The 16,162-nt window shown below is 34.3% G+C and overlaps 2 protein-coding genes across 3 annotated transcripts in view; one reads left to right on the top strand and one right to left on the bottom strand.

The window, feature by feature from the left end:
• The window catches only part of LOC135845344 (uncharacterized), a 426,634-nt gene that overhangs the window by 274,585 nt on the left and 135,887 nt on the right, over positions 1-16,162 (bottom strand). The window lies entirely within an intron of this gene.
• LOC135843537 (uncharacterized) lies at positions 3,936-6,334 on the top strand. 2 transcript variants are annotated; one of them, XM_065361472.1, is made up of 3 exons: positions 3,937-4,303; positions 4,590-5,611; positions 5,699-6,334. In XM_065361472.1, the coding sequence occupies exons 1-3, from the start codon at positions 4,231-4,233 to the stop codon at positions 5,717-5,719; spliced, it is 1,116 nt and encodes a 371-aa protein (XP_065217544.1). In that variant the 5' UTR covers positions 3,937-4,230; the 3' UTR covers positions 5,720-6,334. The 2 variants fall into 2 exon arrangements, with proteins under 2 accessions (XP_065217543.1, XP_065217544.1); XM_065361471.1 differs by having other exon boundaries at positions 3,936-4,303; positions 4,590-6,334.

The following is a 16,162-nucleotide window of genomic DNA, read 5'->3' on the forward strand; positions in this document are numbered from 1 at the left end:
TTAGGATGAAACTTTTTTTTTTTTTTTAATCACAGTGTTAACTCGATCATGGATATTTTTTGATCATGGCACAAAATTCAATGTTCTCGTAGCTTATAAGTAAATCATCGTTGCGAGAAAATCTCTCGAAGAGTTCGACTTCGATTTGAAACAGACAGTAATATTTGAAAAGGACTCGGTCCGAACTCCCATAATCAAAATTTCAGCAGACCAAATCAATTTTTCGGTTTATGGTGAATTTTTAAAAATCCAGAATTGACCATTTTTGACAATTAAAGTTTTTTAATTATTGTAAAAATTAATATTTATTTTTTAAAAAATGATGAAAATTAGTCCCTTGAATTCGAATTTTGCGCTTACGAGCCATTCTAGAGCCTCTGGAGCAATTTTCAATCATTCCAGAATTTTTAAATTGACCAGAATGTCTATAGAAGATATGAAAATTCCGGATTCAGAGTGTTGGTTTTAGTCAACAAAAAAATGTAGGTACATGATGAAAATACCCAGGGCTTTTTTTAAGGGGGAGAGGACCCGGGAGAACGTAGTCCTAGTCCTCCCAAAAGAAAGTTCAAAAATAGATATCAAAAAGTTGTTATAAAATCAAAAAAAAATGAAAGAATTTGAAAAAAATAATAAATTTTAGTATCTAACTTTTTCAAAAAATTTCAATTTTTTTAGGTCAAAATTATCCAAATACAAAATCTATCAAAGTTGCCACATTGAAAATGTTGAATTATGGAACATTATTAATTGAAGAGCAGCAAAAAAAGGGATAAAATACTAAGCAATAAAAAAATAATTTAGGCTCTTATACTTTTTCTCAAAACACAGTTGCGCCGGGGGGGGGGGTGAAAATTATAGGGACTTGCAACTTCAATTTAGCGTCCCTTTGAGGAAGGAAGTACAAAAAAAATGCCTGAAAATACCTAAGTCTTGAAACTAATATCAAATCCAACCAATCAAATTTCACCATTTTGCGTCATTTTGGAACCTCCAGCGTGATTTTTGGGGTTTCCAGAATTTTCAAATTTTTTCAGAGAGTACGAAAATTAGTTTGGGGTGGAAATAAATCGATTTATGGCTTATTTTATACCTGTTTAACAAGTATATTTCCCGAGACAGAGAAATCTCGAGTGTGTTTTTATTAACCATCTTATTTACTCGATGAAAAAGACGAATAATTAAAAAGCTGGTCGAAAACACCTACTCGAAAGCTCACCTGAAAATTTGTCGAAATGTGGATCAACTCGTCGAATAGGTCGATAAAAAGCCACAGCTCGATTTACAGCTGCCCAAATTGATTTCAACGCCTTCTGGAGAGAACTAAAGTCACGCTGTATGATCCAGAATGGCTCGAAATGGTGAAATTTTAATTCGAGGGACCAGTTTTAGACAAGATACAGCCATTTGTGTAAACTTCAAGAACAAATCGCCAGAAATAGTCAATTTTGGGTTTTCAAAAATTTACCAGAAATCTAAAAACCAATTTAAATAGCTGAAATTTTGGTTATGGGGGTACCGGGGTAGCGGGCCTCTTCTTCAAAAATATCGGTCCAATTCAAATTATTGGAGGCAAACACCTGGAGAGGTTATCTTGCCAGTAATACGTACAAACGTCGTCACATTTTTTCATTTTTCAGGTTTTTGAACTTTAAAGATGGTTGATTTTTACTCGTAAAATTTGGAAACAATCCTCACACCATTACTCAAAAAATTTTAATATTTCTTAATGCATAATCCATCTCGACCAAAAATCATATATTTTGTAGACAGCATTTTTTACTTTTCACTCAAGAATAGCCTGGGCTGGACCCTTTTGATCAAAATTTTTTTTTGTCACCACATTAAGATTCAGAAATTTAAATTGTCCCAATTTTCATTATTTTTGTGACGATTCAGCAAAATTTTAAACACTACTTTTTAGTTTTTTTGCCCTACAAAATCCGCATAAAAAATCAAATTTTAAGAAATTGAACAAAATATCTGAGAAAAAAAGTAAATTTCGGGGCTCTTTGAATCGCTGAACGTAATTTAATTTCAAAAATATGTTCAATTTTGATCAAAACTGGGAGCTCTTTGTTCTCCTTACCTTACCTACGTTGAAATCGCAGATTGAAAATTACTTAGTTTATTGAAAATTTTTAAAAAGGTACTTCATTGCATAGTATTTTTTAAATTTCTCAATTCTAGCTCACAATTTTCCGTATTAATCACGTAAAGTTGAGCTTTTATCTTGAAAACTCGTTTTAGAGCTTTGCAATTATTTTTAATTATTTTATTTTGTTTACAGTGCAAATGGTACCTGGTGAACTAGGTCTTCGAAGAAAACTCAAAAAAAGAAAAATGAGCAAAATTTGAAATTCCAATTTTCGATGTTTGCATCGAGTTCAACCCTATACCCCTATACCTAAAAAGAAGTTTAAATAAATCCAATTAAGTATGTACTTGATTAATCGAGAGTGTTCACAGAATGATATCATCACCACTCTTGATTCTCACCGTCAGATAAAATCAAACTTCTCGCAATTTCATCTTATCTTTTGCTGGGGACATTGGAATGATTCGATATAATAACACTACAGCTGCAGCAGCATCAACTTTGATAGGTATAAACTTCTTTGTACTCACCTGAAACAGAAAGAAAAAAAATATTCGATTAGTACCAAAGCTACAAAAATTAAATTTTAAAAATTCTAAATCGCATATGACACTTGTTTTTCTAAATTCAGTAGAAATACATTAGGTTAGGTACATATTGCCTGCCTCTACTTATTAATCGTAAAACAAACACCATCATTATGATGGTTATTCGAATCAACGAGGGGCACGGATTAGGTAGGTAAACTGATTGAAAATTCAATTAAGTATTCCAAGTTCAATGTTCAACAATTTTTTACACGCCAACATGATAAAAAATTCACGAAACGACCTACCTTAAATCATTATCTATGAATGAGTAATTAATTATTTCTTCACATTTGAAAGAAAGTAGCTATAATTATCAGGGCAGTCAACTTACGGTCTCTTAATAATTTTTTTCATTCACTAGGTGGGTATAGGTAAGTCATATTTGCTTTCGTTTCAAAGTACACATTGAGAGCGATTAATGTTTGAAATTCGGGGTACCTATCTGTAAAATTGTACCTGTAATAGTCTTTAAAAATGTCAAAGAACATTTTTTACGTTGTATTAGGTAAATCAGACAAAATGGAAAGAAAAACAAATGCATTCTAGAAAAACTGTTAGGTATGCTGAGAACAATACATAGTTACATACTTACGAACAAGTTATCTGAATACACATTTTTTTATTCACTTTGCAACGTACAATTTACATACCCTTTAAACAAGTTCGCAATGTTTTCTTTTAACCTTGAGAAAAAAACTACAGAAAAACTTCTTCAAACTTTTATCAAGTCAAAAAGTCTTCATAATTCGTTTTTTCACACAACTAATACGAACCTAATTTGGGAAATGAAGTAACTCTGTTTCCTTATCATTGTACCCACCTATTTATTTACCTATCTCTCCTATCCTCTTTTGCAAGCATTTCAGATAGCCAGTCTACCTGTTTTAATTATTGATAGCAAGTTTGGTATTTATCTGACGAATAAATCAATTGTAAAAATTATTCAAGTATTTAATCATTCAAAACTGAGAAAAAATATTATCGACTGGTTAAGGAACATTCACCTAGGCTAATCACCTAATGCATTTCAAGAAACCGAATACAGACAGAAGCAAACATCACTTAATTACTCGACCGTACCAGCATTATTATCAGATACCAAATAATTAAACGTGTTTATAAATATTGTATGTACTTATAATGTATGTACATCGAGATATGTAAAATCTTGACTTTGAAATACTCAACCCACCGAAGCTTTATCTCATAAGAATCAGATCAAATTCCTCACAAAAACACGAATTTCTTCAAAAGACATGTAATACTCGTAGCACTGGGTGCTTTTAATTATTGAAAGGTATTCTGAAATTTACGTTGGTAGATACGAGTACATTTTAGTTCGTGATGTGAATGTGATGACCGCTATTCGTGAATCATTTTGAAATCGTAAAGTCGTTTGAAAAATTCTGCGAATTGAGCCGAGTAGTGGGCAAAATTATTTTTCAATTCGATATTAAAATAATCGGTGTTTTAAATGCATGGTGAGATTTTTAATTTAACGTAAATTTATCATCTATTCGATATTTTGAACGTAAACTCGCGATGTGGCGGAATACTACGTTTTTACTGACGCTTTTATTGACCACATTTGTAATGACGCAAGAAAACGCACCGAGTAAGTACACCAAAAATTCTGAATAATGTGCCAAATAATTAAGTAGGTACTTACCTACGTCATAGATGATCCAAAGCACATTTGGAAAAAATTATTAATTACTCAAAATACCAAGAAAATAAATTCAACTTAAGCCTATGCACTTATTGATCCGAATACCTTCCCATCTGCATAATTTTCAAATAAATAAATCATGCGAATTGTCCCTCACCCCATCACCCCAAAAAAATTTCTACGTCAATTCCTCAAGAATCTCACGCTAACTGCTTTCATATATCATTCACAGGTGACTCAGCCGGATCTACTATACCAGAACCAATCAGCGAGCCACTTCCCAGTCCCGATTCAGCCCCACAACCTCCTGCTCCCACCGAACCTGAACCACCAAAACCTGCAGATCCAGAACCACCAAAACCTGCAGATCCAGAACCGCCAAAACCAGCAGATCCAGTACCAGAAGCAGCCGCACCACAACCTGTCGAACCAGCTCCTGAGGTAGCACCATCCCCAGCTGCTCCAGCTGAACCCTCAACTGAGGCAACACCACCTCCACCAGCTCCTGTCGAGGCTGCTCCAGCACCTGATACTACATCTGCACAACCACCTGTTGACCCAGCTACTGAGGCAACGCCACCTCCACCAGCTCCTGTGGAGGCTGCTCCAGCACCCGATACTACATCCCCACAACCACCTGCAGATCCAGCTACTGAGGCAACACCACCTCCACCAGCTCCTGTCGAGGCTGCTCCAGCACCTGATACTACATCAGCACAACCACCTGCTGATCCAACTACTGAGGCAACACCACCTCCACCAGCTCCTGTCGAGGTCGCTGCAGCACCTGATACTACATCAGCCCAACCACCTGTTGAACCGTCTACTGAGGCGACACCTCCCCCACCTTCTGCTGCTGAGACCAGTCCTGAGGTGACCAATGCAACGACACCACCAACACCTCCTGTAGAAGCGAGCTCAGCTCCTAGTACAACATCAGAACTCCCTCCAGCTGAACCCAGCTCAGCATCGACTCCTTTGAATGTATCCGAATCAGTAAACGAAACAACCACGACACAGCCGCCTCCAGTAGAAACCACTTCAGCTCCCGAGACAACATCAGAGCAGACCACTTCAATTACCAATGCCACTGAGGAAATCGTATTAGAATCAACTGTCGAAGAAACAAACGCTACAGCGCAATCTCAAAACGCTTCGAGTTTGCCTCACGAGGCAGATCCTGAAAAGAAATCCAACGATGCTCCAGCCCAAAATCCAGAATTAACCGGAACCGCTATTTTCACCATCGTTGCGGTAATATTTATTGCATTTTTAATTTGGAAAGCCATCAGAAATCCAGATTACGACTAAACGTTGTTGTTTTTAAATTGATTTTCACAGATTTTGGCTTATTTATCGTAAAAAAAGGAATTCATTTTTAATCTCGTGATCCATCGAAATCATCAAGTTGCATTTGAATTTTTCATCGAAAAAAAAGTTATCGGGAGAAGATCTAGCCTGTTTGAGAAATAAATGGAATTTAAAATATGTATCTTACGTTATACGTCTACGCTTGTGTTGTAATAAGTTGGAATAATTTTAGTATACGGTAACAACAACAATGTTGTTACTGATAATGAATGAATTCATTTGTAATTACATTACTAACTAATTAAGAAATTTTAATGAGGTGGTAAAAATTCACATCATGATGTACCTATGAAATTGCATTTCACAGTGATGATAATCTTACAATCACCAACTACGTTCAACTATGTATTTTATTTTTGTTTTGTTTTTTAATATGTATTTATATGTTATTAATGTATTGATTCGTAATTCGTGTAGTTAGAAGTAAATTCTCTACCACATTTGTCCCTAACAATAATTGAATGCGCTTGAAAATCCTATTCGATAAATATTTTTATTTTATTCAGAATAAGTTACGCTATGTTTATAAACATTACCTACCTATACCTACCTACCTTACTACCTATTTAGTTTAAAAAAATTAAATTTCACTTTTTACAAAATGTATTTTCCTGTTGGTAGGACTTTTTGAAGCCCCCCCCCCTCCCATCTGTCCTCTGATTTTAACAAACACCAAAAAATTTGAGTATTTTATAAAAAAAACTACTTTCTTAGAATTTTGACGAAAAAATATTAAAACTCTTCGTTAATTCGCCAAAAATTAACACTCTGTGACAAAAGATTAGAATTTTTCAAATTTCTGGAAAAAACAGAATTTTTTGGCAACTTTGGCAAGAACAGGACTGTTTGATAACGTTGAAAAAAATTGACCCTTTCAACAATTTTACCAAAAAATGGCCCTTTTCAACAATTTCACCAAAAATTGGCTCTACTTGACAGTTCTATTGAAAATCGGCCCTCTTTGATAATTATACCAAAAATTGGCCCTTTCTAACAATTTTACCAAAAAATGGCCCTTTTTGACAATTTTACCAAAAATTGGCCTTTTTTGATAATTATATCTACCACAAATTGGCACTTTTTGACAATTTTACCAAAAATTTGGCCCTTTTTGACGATTTTACCAAAAACTGCCCTTTTTGATAATTACACCAAAAACTAACGCTTCTAGACAATCTCACCAAAAAATGGCTCTTTTACCAAGGATTGGCCCTTTCTGACAGTTTTACCAAAAACTGCCGTTTTTGACAATTTTACCAAAAATTGGCCCTTTTTGATAATTAAACCAAAAATTAACGCTTTTAGACAATCTCACCAAAAAATGCCTCTTTTACCAAGAATTGGCACCTTTTTGACAATTTAGCCAAAAATTGCCCTTTTTGACAATTTTACCAAAAAATTGGCCCTTTTTGACAATTTTACCAAAATTGGCTCTTTTTGACAGTTTTACCAAAAATTGGCCCTTTTTGATAATTATTCCAAAAATTGTCTCTTTTTGATACTTAATTATACCAAAAATTAACGCTTTTAGACAATCTCACCAAAAAATGGCTATTTTACCAAGGATTGGCACTTTTTGACAATTTTACCAAAAATTGGCATTTTTTAACAACTTTACCAAAAACTGGCCCTTTTTGACAATTTTACCAAAAATTGGCTCTTTTTGATAAGTACACCAAAAATTTAAGCTTCCAGACAATTTCACCAAAAAATGGCTCCTTTACCAAAGATTGACACTTTTTGACAAGTTTACTAAAAATTGGCACTTTTTGACAATTTTACCAAAAATGGATTTTTTTGACAGTTTTACCAAAAATTGGCCCTTTTTGATAATTATTCCAAAACTTCTCTCTTTTTGATAAGTATACCAAAAAGTAACGCTTTTAGACAATCTCACCAAAAAATGGCTCTTTTACCAAGTATTGGCACTTTTTGACAAGTTTAGATACTAAAAATTGGCACTTTTTGACAATTTTGCCAAAAACTGGCCCTTTTTGACAATTTTACTAAAAATTGGCTCTTTTTGATAATTACACCAAAAATTTACGCTTCCAGACAATCTCACCAATAAATGGCTCTTTTACCATAGATTGACATTTTTTGACAATTTTACCAAAAATTGTCCCATCTTGACAATTTTACCAAAAATGGCCCCTTTTTAAGAATTTTATCAAAAATGTATGCTTTTTAAATGTGTACCTACTTTGACAAAAATTGACGATTTTTGACTTGGGTAAATAGGCCCAAAAATATCCAGAATCTTATAAAGTAACTTTGACAAATAAAAAAAAAACAGGTCCTTTATTATTTGACAATTTCAGAAGAAGTTCAGGGATTCGATGAAGACATAAAAAAATCCTAAATCTAAAACCCTACAAAGCTTACAAATTTATTCTCCCTCCTGCTCAAAAAACATTTTCTTATCGTTCACTGAATCGTCGCTGATTCCAACTCTTTAAAGAGATAACCATCTTTTTCGTTCTTAATTTCTTTTGATAATTATAAGCAAAACGAAAAATGAATGAAAAAAGACAGACGTTGGCAAGAAAACATCGCGATTTGCAAATATCCGTAGAACTTCGACGTAACTTAGTTTCAAAAACGATAAAACTACTACCTATCGTCCATCTAGGCTTTTGAAAAAAAAATAGAAAGGAAAATTCCCAGGAAATTCGCATTTTAAAAAGGCACTTTTTATGTTTTCGCTCCGATACTTGGTTATTTTGCAGTTCGTTTTAATCTACGGTAAAAAAAAAAAACCTTCGTGTCGTTTGTTTAAAGTTATACGTATATTGTACAATTCTAAAACAGTGAACTTCTTTTTTTCTCGACTGCCTTCTCTGTGTTTATTTCTACACAGACATACCTTTGCGACAAATACTTTCACTTAGATAGGGATGAAAAAAACGTACCGTCTCGTATAGTAGAAGAATAAGGAAAAAACGCTTTGAAATCAACCCTCTAAATTTAAAGTCATTTCGCGTATAAAGAGAGACGAAGGATGAATAATTTTTTCCCTCGTATATATATATAGGCTGTACGTATTTCGAGTCGACTACACCCTCGCAACACTCGGGTTATTTGGGGTTGAAAGGCGCAACAATTAATTTTAAATGTTAACACCTCCTTGTGCGAAAAAAATTTCCAAAACGTGATAGAGGAGGAGTGACGAGCACGTCGATGAATTTGGTACGTATTTTGTATACGAGAGCTGAAGTCCGCGCTCCAAAGTGGACCGACATCTGTTATAAACTTGGTTAATTTTTCATTTGGATGTTGCACGTTGTGCACTGTGAGCGTAGTAAGCGCGTGTCTGTGTATCAATTTAACGACTCCGGTGTTCATTTTTCATAAAACGATAGATGTTCTACTCCCTGTACCTCTTCTCACCCCCTATCACGTACTCAAACGTGACACCAACGGCCAGATTGATCCGTACGGAGGAAAATACCAAACGAAGGGAGCAGGAAGAGAAGAGACCTACCCTGCATCCATTATAATTTTTAAAAACCTTGGTAAACTGTATACACGTCGATAAATTTATCGAGTTGTGGAAAAAAAACTTTATGAAACGATTGTACCGTGTAAATGAACTTTCTACACATCGAATCGAACAGACGATTTTCGCACACAGAATGGAATACCATTCATTCGTATAGTATTACTATATGGTCGAACGTATGAACCAGATAATGACGAACACGATAGAAAGAGAGGAGAAAAAAAAGCTAATTTTATTTTCATTGAATGCTTTTCAAACGATCAGTCATATTTTTGACGTCCGATTAAACGTTTTATGTAACGAAATGGTAGTAATAATGAATCGCTGTTCTGACAGATGTATTTTTTTTCTTTTTCAATACTTTTTTTTTGATGAATTTCTACGTATAGTATATATATATGGGGCTGCACAGCAACCTAATCCAACGCGAATACTCGTATATACGACCAGCAGTAAAAAGAAACACAAGGGCGATGAGTGAATATTTGTCGTGTAGATTGATGGATGTGCTATACTTACTGCGAAAAAAAAGGGTGCTGCACAATAGGTACTCGAAAGGCTTCGAATCTTAAATATCCTCGTATACATATAAGTAAGAAATATGAGAATATTATAGAAGATCGAGCGTACCTATACGAGGCGAAGGAGGGTGGCGGCATGGCCAGTTGAGAAGACTTTTATTCAGCCTACGATGCAGTTTGGTCAGCAGAGCTGGATTGTGAGTTGAAAAAAAGGCTCTAGATCGACTCGAAAGGCCAAAGGGTCATTTCTGTTGAATTACTGGTGCCTCTAAGTATAGGTAATTTGCTAATAATTTCACAAAAGTTACTGGAGGGAACTTTTAGTAAGCTATTGGTCAACGTGAGGCTCACATTTGAAAAGCTGAGGGAAAAAATCAAGGATTCTGAATAATTTCAGGTTTTCAAAACCTTGGTAAAAATTGAATCATATTCTGTATTTTGAATAAGCATCTACTTTACACACAATCTTACAATACTTTTTTCGTTCGAGTTCAAAGAACTTTGAAAAAAAGGACCAATACTTGATATTTTGAGTTGTACTCAGTGTTGTCAGTTAAAAACAGCACCGTATGTTTAAAACGTTTAAAACAGTGTTTTAAACGTCGAGAAAAAAACAGACAGTGTTTAAAACAAAATTCTGTTTAAAATGGTTTTTTTCGTTTTAAACAAATTTTTTTTTCAACTCCAAATTCATTTTAAAAAACACGTTTTTTTTCAATTTCTGGTTAAAAAAGTAGTGAAATTGAAGGAAATGAATTTTTAGATTTTCATTCTTCTTCCTATACTTTTTTTAACGGCAAATTTTGTGTTTTTATTTCAATTTTTAAATATTTATTGAACTTTATAGCTATTTTATGACATCACATCTTAAAATTTGATGACTGGATAACATATTATATTTGAAAAAATGAATCCAAAACAAATGAATTTGTGTTAAAAACGTGTTTAAAACACATTTTAAACATGAATCTAGCAGTTTAAAACTCTGTTTTAAACAAAAAAAACGTTAAACAAAAAAAACGTTTGTTTTGTCTTTTTTTTTTTTTTTTTTAACCGTTTATTTTCCAACACTGGTTGTACTGACTGAAGTAAACTTTTAGATTTCAATAATTGAAGTTACAGAACTTAAAAAAAAAAAAAAAAAAAAAAAACAATGAATGGCTAAAATTATGTGAAGCTGTTAAAAATACTCAATTTTCTGGCATTTTATTAGACTATCAATATTCAGAAAAAATTCTTTCGACTTTTTATTACATTTTATGATATTTCAAGCAAAAACACATCCATAATTAAAAATTTTTTGAATTTCGCGATAATTACACAGAACGGTCGAGAGTACCTATGGCCAATAAAGACACACCAAAGTTGTTCCACTTCTGCTCGAGCACTCTGGATTTTCAGAAAACTACGTAGCTGGAGATCCAAGAATGATGATTACCACTGTTTTGTAGTCGAACAATCACAGATATGTAAAAATACAAAAAACTTGAAAAAATTTCGAGTTGAAACAAAAAACGATTGTGATACTTTTTACTGGCCGAGTTTATCACATTTTAAAGTTTGAAAAATGTTTGAAAATTCTAATTTTGCTCGCTGATGTTCGAATTTTTCTTTCATTTTGGACTTCTCAAACTGAATTGAGGCCAGTTTAAGACACCCTGGAGCCTCAGTGGGTTATTAAATTTACTAAAAAGAGTGCCTTTTGAAGGCATCCCTCAATTGGAGCAAAACGAAGCCAGATCGAAAGAGCACTTTGGAGTTCAAAAGTTCATTTTAAAATTTTTGGTAAATTTTTAGAAAAATATTTTAGAAAAATTGGAAAAAATTGAAAAAAATCTGATTGAAGGACCAAGTATTTTAAAATTTTTAAATGAAATAATCCAATACACCAACAAACGTATGTAAGTTACTAGTCTTGAGTCATTCTGGGACCTTAAACGATTTTTAAACTTTCTCGATACGTTTCAAAATCGCTGCGAAGGGGGTCAAAAAATGAATTTTGAGACTTTTACCTTTGATCAGTGGTTATGTTGAGTATCCTTTCGATCGTTTCAGGCGAGGTTCCCACGACATTCTACAAGTGGTAGTTCAACAGTGAATTTTAGACCGATTGTTTGTTAAGAAAATCCAGAAAAAGTGATTCTGGGACAAAATGATCCCTCAAATCCATTATCCCTCATTTCCATCGCCTTGAAGGAGTTCTTTTTTTGACAACTGAATAATTCTCGGATCCGATTTTTCGAATTAGTATCTACCTTTTCACCGAACGACCATTCACCCTCATGAATTTTCCCCAAAAACTTGGATAACTTTCAAATGTAAGAACTTTTCACGATTTTTTTTGGTCAAAAAACAGGTTTTTTCTCGAAATTTTACCAAAAAAGATAGCCATATTTTTTACACTTTATATATGTACAAAAAAGTAGGATGTTTTGCAATTTTGGCTAAATAAGAAACATTTTTGAGGTTAGTAAGAAACTTATTTGTTTAGCGATAATTTTGACAAAAAAAGCAAGACTTTTTGGACATTTCAAACGAAACAAGTTCTTTTTTCGAAAAAAAAATTGGCAAAAAATCAAGACTTTTTGGGAATTTTGATAAGAAAGAACAAGTTTTTTCCCCAATTTATATACCTATCAATACATGTTCTTTTTTTTTGCAGTTTTTTTTCTTACCAATATGATAAGAAACTGTTTTGTGTTTTTTTTTAGCAATTTTGCAATTTTGACAGCAAAAGCAAGACTTTTTGGAAATTTTGACCAAAAAAATTCTATTTGCGAGAAAAGGGCAATAAATCAAAACTTTTAGGGAATTTTGAAGATAAAACCCAGCTTAGACAATTTTGACAAAACATGAGTCTTCTTTGGAGTTTTTGCTAAAAAGGTTTTCCTTGCAATTTTTTGGCAAAAAAGTAATATTTTCTGATAATTTTAGTTGGTAACAATTTTTTTCTCGAAATTTTGACCAAAAAAATGTACCCTATCTACTTATTTTTTGTGACAAAAAAGTTGAACTTTCAGAAATTTTGACCCAAAAAATAGTTGTTCCACGATTGTAGCGATAAACGAGACTATTTTGGCAATTTTTATTAAAAAAGAACCACTTGTTGGAGGCTCTTGAACGGTTCAAAACTAAGATATTGATGACGTGTGGGAGTCGTTTAAAAATCGCCCTTGAAATAGGTTTTTTGAATTTTTAAAATTTTCAAAAATGCGTCAAAAATCCGAAAATGAATTTTGAGTTTTGAAACTTTGGTTCCAGGGGTTTTAGGACATACTTTTTCGATCTAGCTTGGTTTCATTGAAATCAAACAGTGCGAATTCAAAAAATTCCCTCGTTGATTTTTGAAAAAATTCAATTTCGTGTGTACATGATTTGAAACTGTTTCGTTAAAATAGTCCAAAAGCTCCTAAATAATTGATTTATTTGCAGAGAGAGAGAAAGAAGCATTCATGACCCCTCTCTGCGTATCACCTAAAATAGTACCTTTGTTATTTTCATTTTATTTTATTTTTTTGCATCTCCTAATCCCAAAGGTAAACTTTTTAGTATCCACCAAAAGCGAAAAAATTCGATAAAAAAATGGTTTAGATGCACCCCATCTCACACACACACACACACACACACACATTCATGTTGTTGCATTGAGAGCTACGTATTAACAATTATTGCCAAAAAAAAGTACATACTAGAGAATGCATTGCAAAACCCTGAATAAAACTTGCCGGATTGTATTCCGAATCGAATACGACTCGAGCCTCGCAAATATTTCATTTAATGCCACCCCATCGTTTTGGCTGTCGTTCGACTGATACCTCTACGTCGACTACGTCGAGTTCGCCAGCAAACCCATTTCCACACGTTTCTCGAGAGAAGGGTGTGAAAAACACGTCGCTGGTCAAGGGTGAGAAAAATATTTACACGACCCTTGTCTCGGAAGTGAGCGGTAAACGATAATGAATTCTTTGTTTCCTGTATAAACGGTATTTTATGAATTTCGACAGCCTGCTCGGTGCTCGGCGTTCGTCTCTGCAACCGTACATTACCATAGCCTACCAACCTCCTGCACTTTGCCCACACATAGAGTTTGTGGCTGAACGTATAATTCAATTTCGGCCATTTTCCCTCCGCATATACTCGTATGAGGCGATTTCATTCGCGTGTAGGATTCATTAAACAGTTAGGTACGATTTTATAACCTATTGGAAGCGATGTGAGAGTACATTGGTTGGTTTAGCGGTGCATAAGAGAGAGCAGCTCCGGTGGAATGGAGAACTGGTTCGTAGGAAGGTGAAACCGGTTCGATTCTAGTACAAATACAGTATAAAAACTTCAGGTAATAACGATTGTTTCAAATCAACAATTTTTCTCATTCTTTCACGTTGTTGACATTCCGATTCGAAACAATTTTCGTGCAACTTTCTCACAGCAGCGTGAAAATTACACTGCATTCCATCGCTGAAAGTTTTTCTCTGTCAATATTTAGATACATAAATAACAAAGATCGAACTACAGCAAAGGAAATGAAATCCCGACGAGAATTATTTCATAAAGCGCTAATGAACGTCACCGGAGAATTACGCTCGCAGTCGAAGTCGCGTATAACTACATTCGTAATACAAAACGACCTTTTTCGCTGTGTCGTCGTGAGACAAAAGAACACCGACGACGACGCGACGTTAATAATCAAAAGGAACGAGGCGAGAAGGAGAAGGCGAAGCAGGCGAAAGCGCGCGACGAAAATACATTAAAACATCTCGTTTTCGCACCACGCCATGCCCCTCACGCCCCACGCCCCACGTCCTCATACCTCAGTTTACCGCGCAAAATTGACTTTCTAAATGTATTTGAATAATTGGAGCTAAAAACGAGCGGATAATATTTGGAAAATTTAAGATAATACGATTTAAATGTACGTAGCTATATAAACGTTTCGGATAAGAGAGAGCGCGAACAAGACATACTCGTATTCTGGAGTGTAATTCTCTCGCCGGGGACCTCGTTTTAATATTCCGAATACGGATACGCGTCGTGTACCCCCTCGTTCGAAGTAATTTTGGCTCTTTTATGGCGCTGTTAAACGCGCGAATGTTTGAGAATGCTGAAATAGACATAAGTTTTGATATACTTTATCGCGAGACCATATCTAAAGCTGCCTCGGCTGTTGCTGCACTACCAGATATAGAGAGCTTTTCCGCGTATACACTATACGACGAAGACTTATAGAATGGCGGTTGTTCAGGGGGGCATATGTGTATGTAATGTACACTATGCTAACTTGTGTATACGTATAGTACGCTGTACGAGCCATAGATGCCTTTTTAAATAGCAATTTCCGCCAACTAATGACGTATAAAAAACTATGGCGTGATAAAATTTAGCACAGCGTCAAATCTCTCGTCTCTGCTTCCACCCAGCTGCCTTCATCGTGCACGTTGTTCTCTTCTCTTCTCAAGTTCAAGAAGACGACGAGATATGTTCGTCGGTGTTTTTACGCCAATATACTGCTGGTGGTAATTTAAAACCTTTATGTAAGTTTAAACATCGTTATACAATGTTAACCAGCGACGTATTTTCAATGTCGTTCTATCAGCCTAATGGCTCGATTAATCGGTAGATCGGGATAGTGTTTCGGATTGGGTGATTTTTACGACCTTTTTACATGTATTTGAATGTGAAAAAAAAGTAAGGGTGAGGGATATAATAGGTAATGAAGGTGAAGCTGGTGGAAAATCTAAAGGAAGTTCGGGAGAATTTTTTTCACCTTATTTCCTGTTTGAGATACTGAGGGATTATCACTTGATCAAAATTACCTGCGTGAAAATGATGGAATGGTTTTCGAGCAATCTGAATCGTTCCAATGAATCGTTCGATGCGAGAGTGTGTCGTTTTTCAAAATCCAATTTTCCAATTTTTTGTAATTTCTATATTTTGGGAACCCCTGAAAAGATAGAAACCTGCGATTTGCGCCAAACGTAACGTTTCGAGGTATATATTCAATAATTCAAGTGAAAAAGTTGAATTAAGCTCCCTGTCTATTTGTAATTTTGAACCCCTTTTTTAGAGCTCCCCACTTTAGGCACCCCTAAAAAAGGCGTTTATGCATATTTTTTGAAATAAATTGAAGAATTTACATTTGAAATACACTAGCAAGTGCTCGATAATTTTTCATATGATTTTTCCTATAACTTTCAAAAATGAGCTATTTTGGGTCAAATTCTGAAATTCAACTCTTCGAAAAACTGTTAAAATCACGTTTTCACGATTTTATCGAAGTAAAAATCTCAGAATTTGACCCAAAGTAGCTCAATTTTGAAAGTTACAGGAAAAATCATATGAAAAATTATCGAGCACTTGCTAGTGTATTTCAAATGAAAATTCTTCAATTTATTTCAAAAAATATGCATAAAC

This window comes from Planococcus citri, chromosome 4 (assembly GCF_950023065.1).
Source record: "Planococcus citri chromosome 4, ihPlaCitr1.1, whole genome shotgun sequence".
NCBI classification, from domain to species: domain Eukaryota; kingdom Metazoa; phylum Arthropoda; class Insecta; order Hemiptera; family Pseudococcidae; genus Planococcus; species Planococcus citri.

Bases quoted from the DNA above. Each gene is read 5' to 3' on its own strand.
- LOC135843537 (XM_065361471.1), top strand. From the start codon at position 4,231: ATGTGGCGGAATACTACGTTTTTACTGACGCTTTTATTGACCACATTT. The intron at 4,304-4,589 runs GTAAGTACACCA...TATCATTCACAG, and splicing joins GACGCAAGAAAACGCACCGA to GTGACTCAGCCGGATCTACT.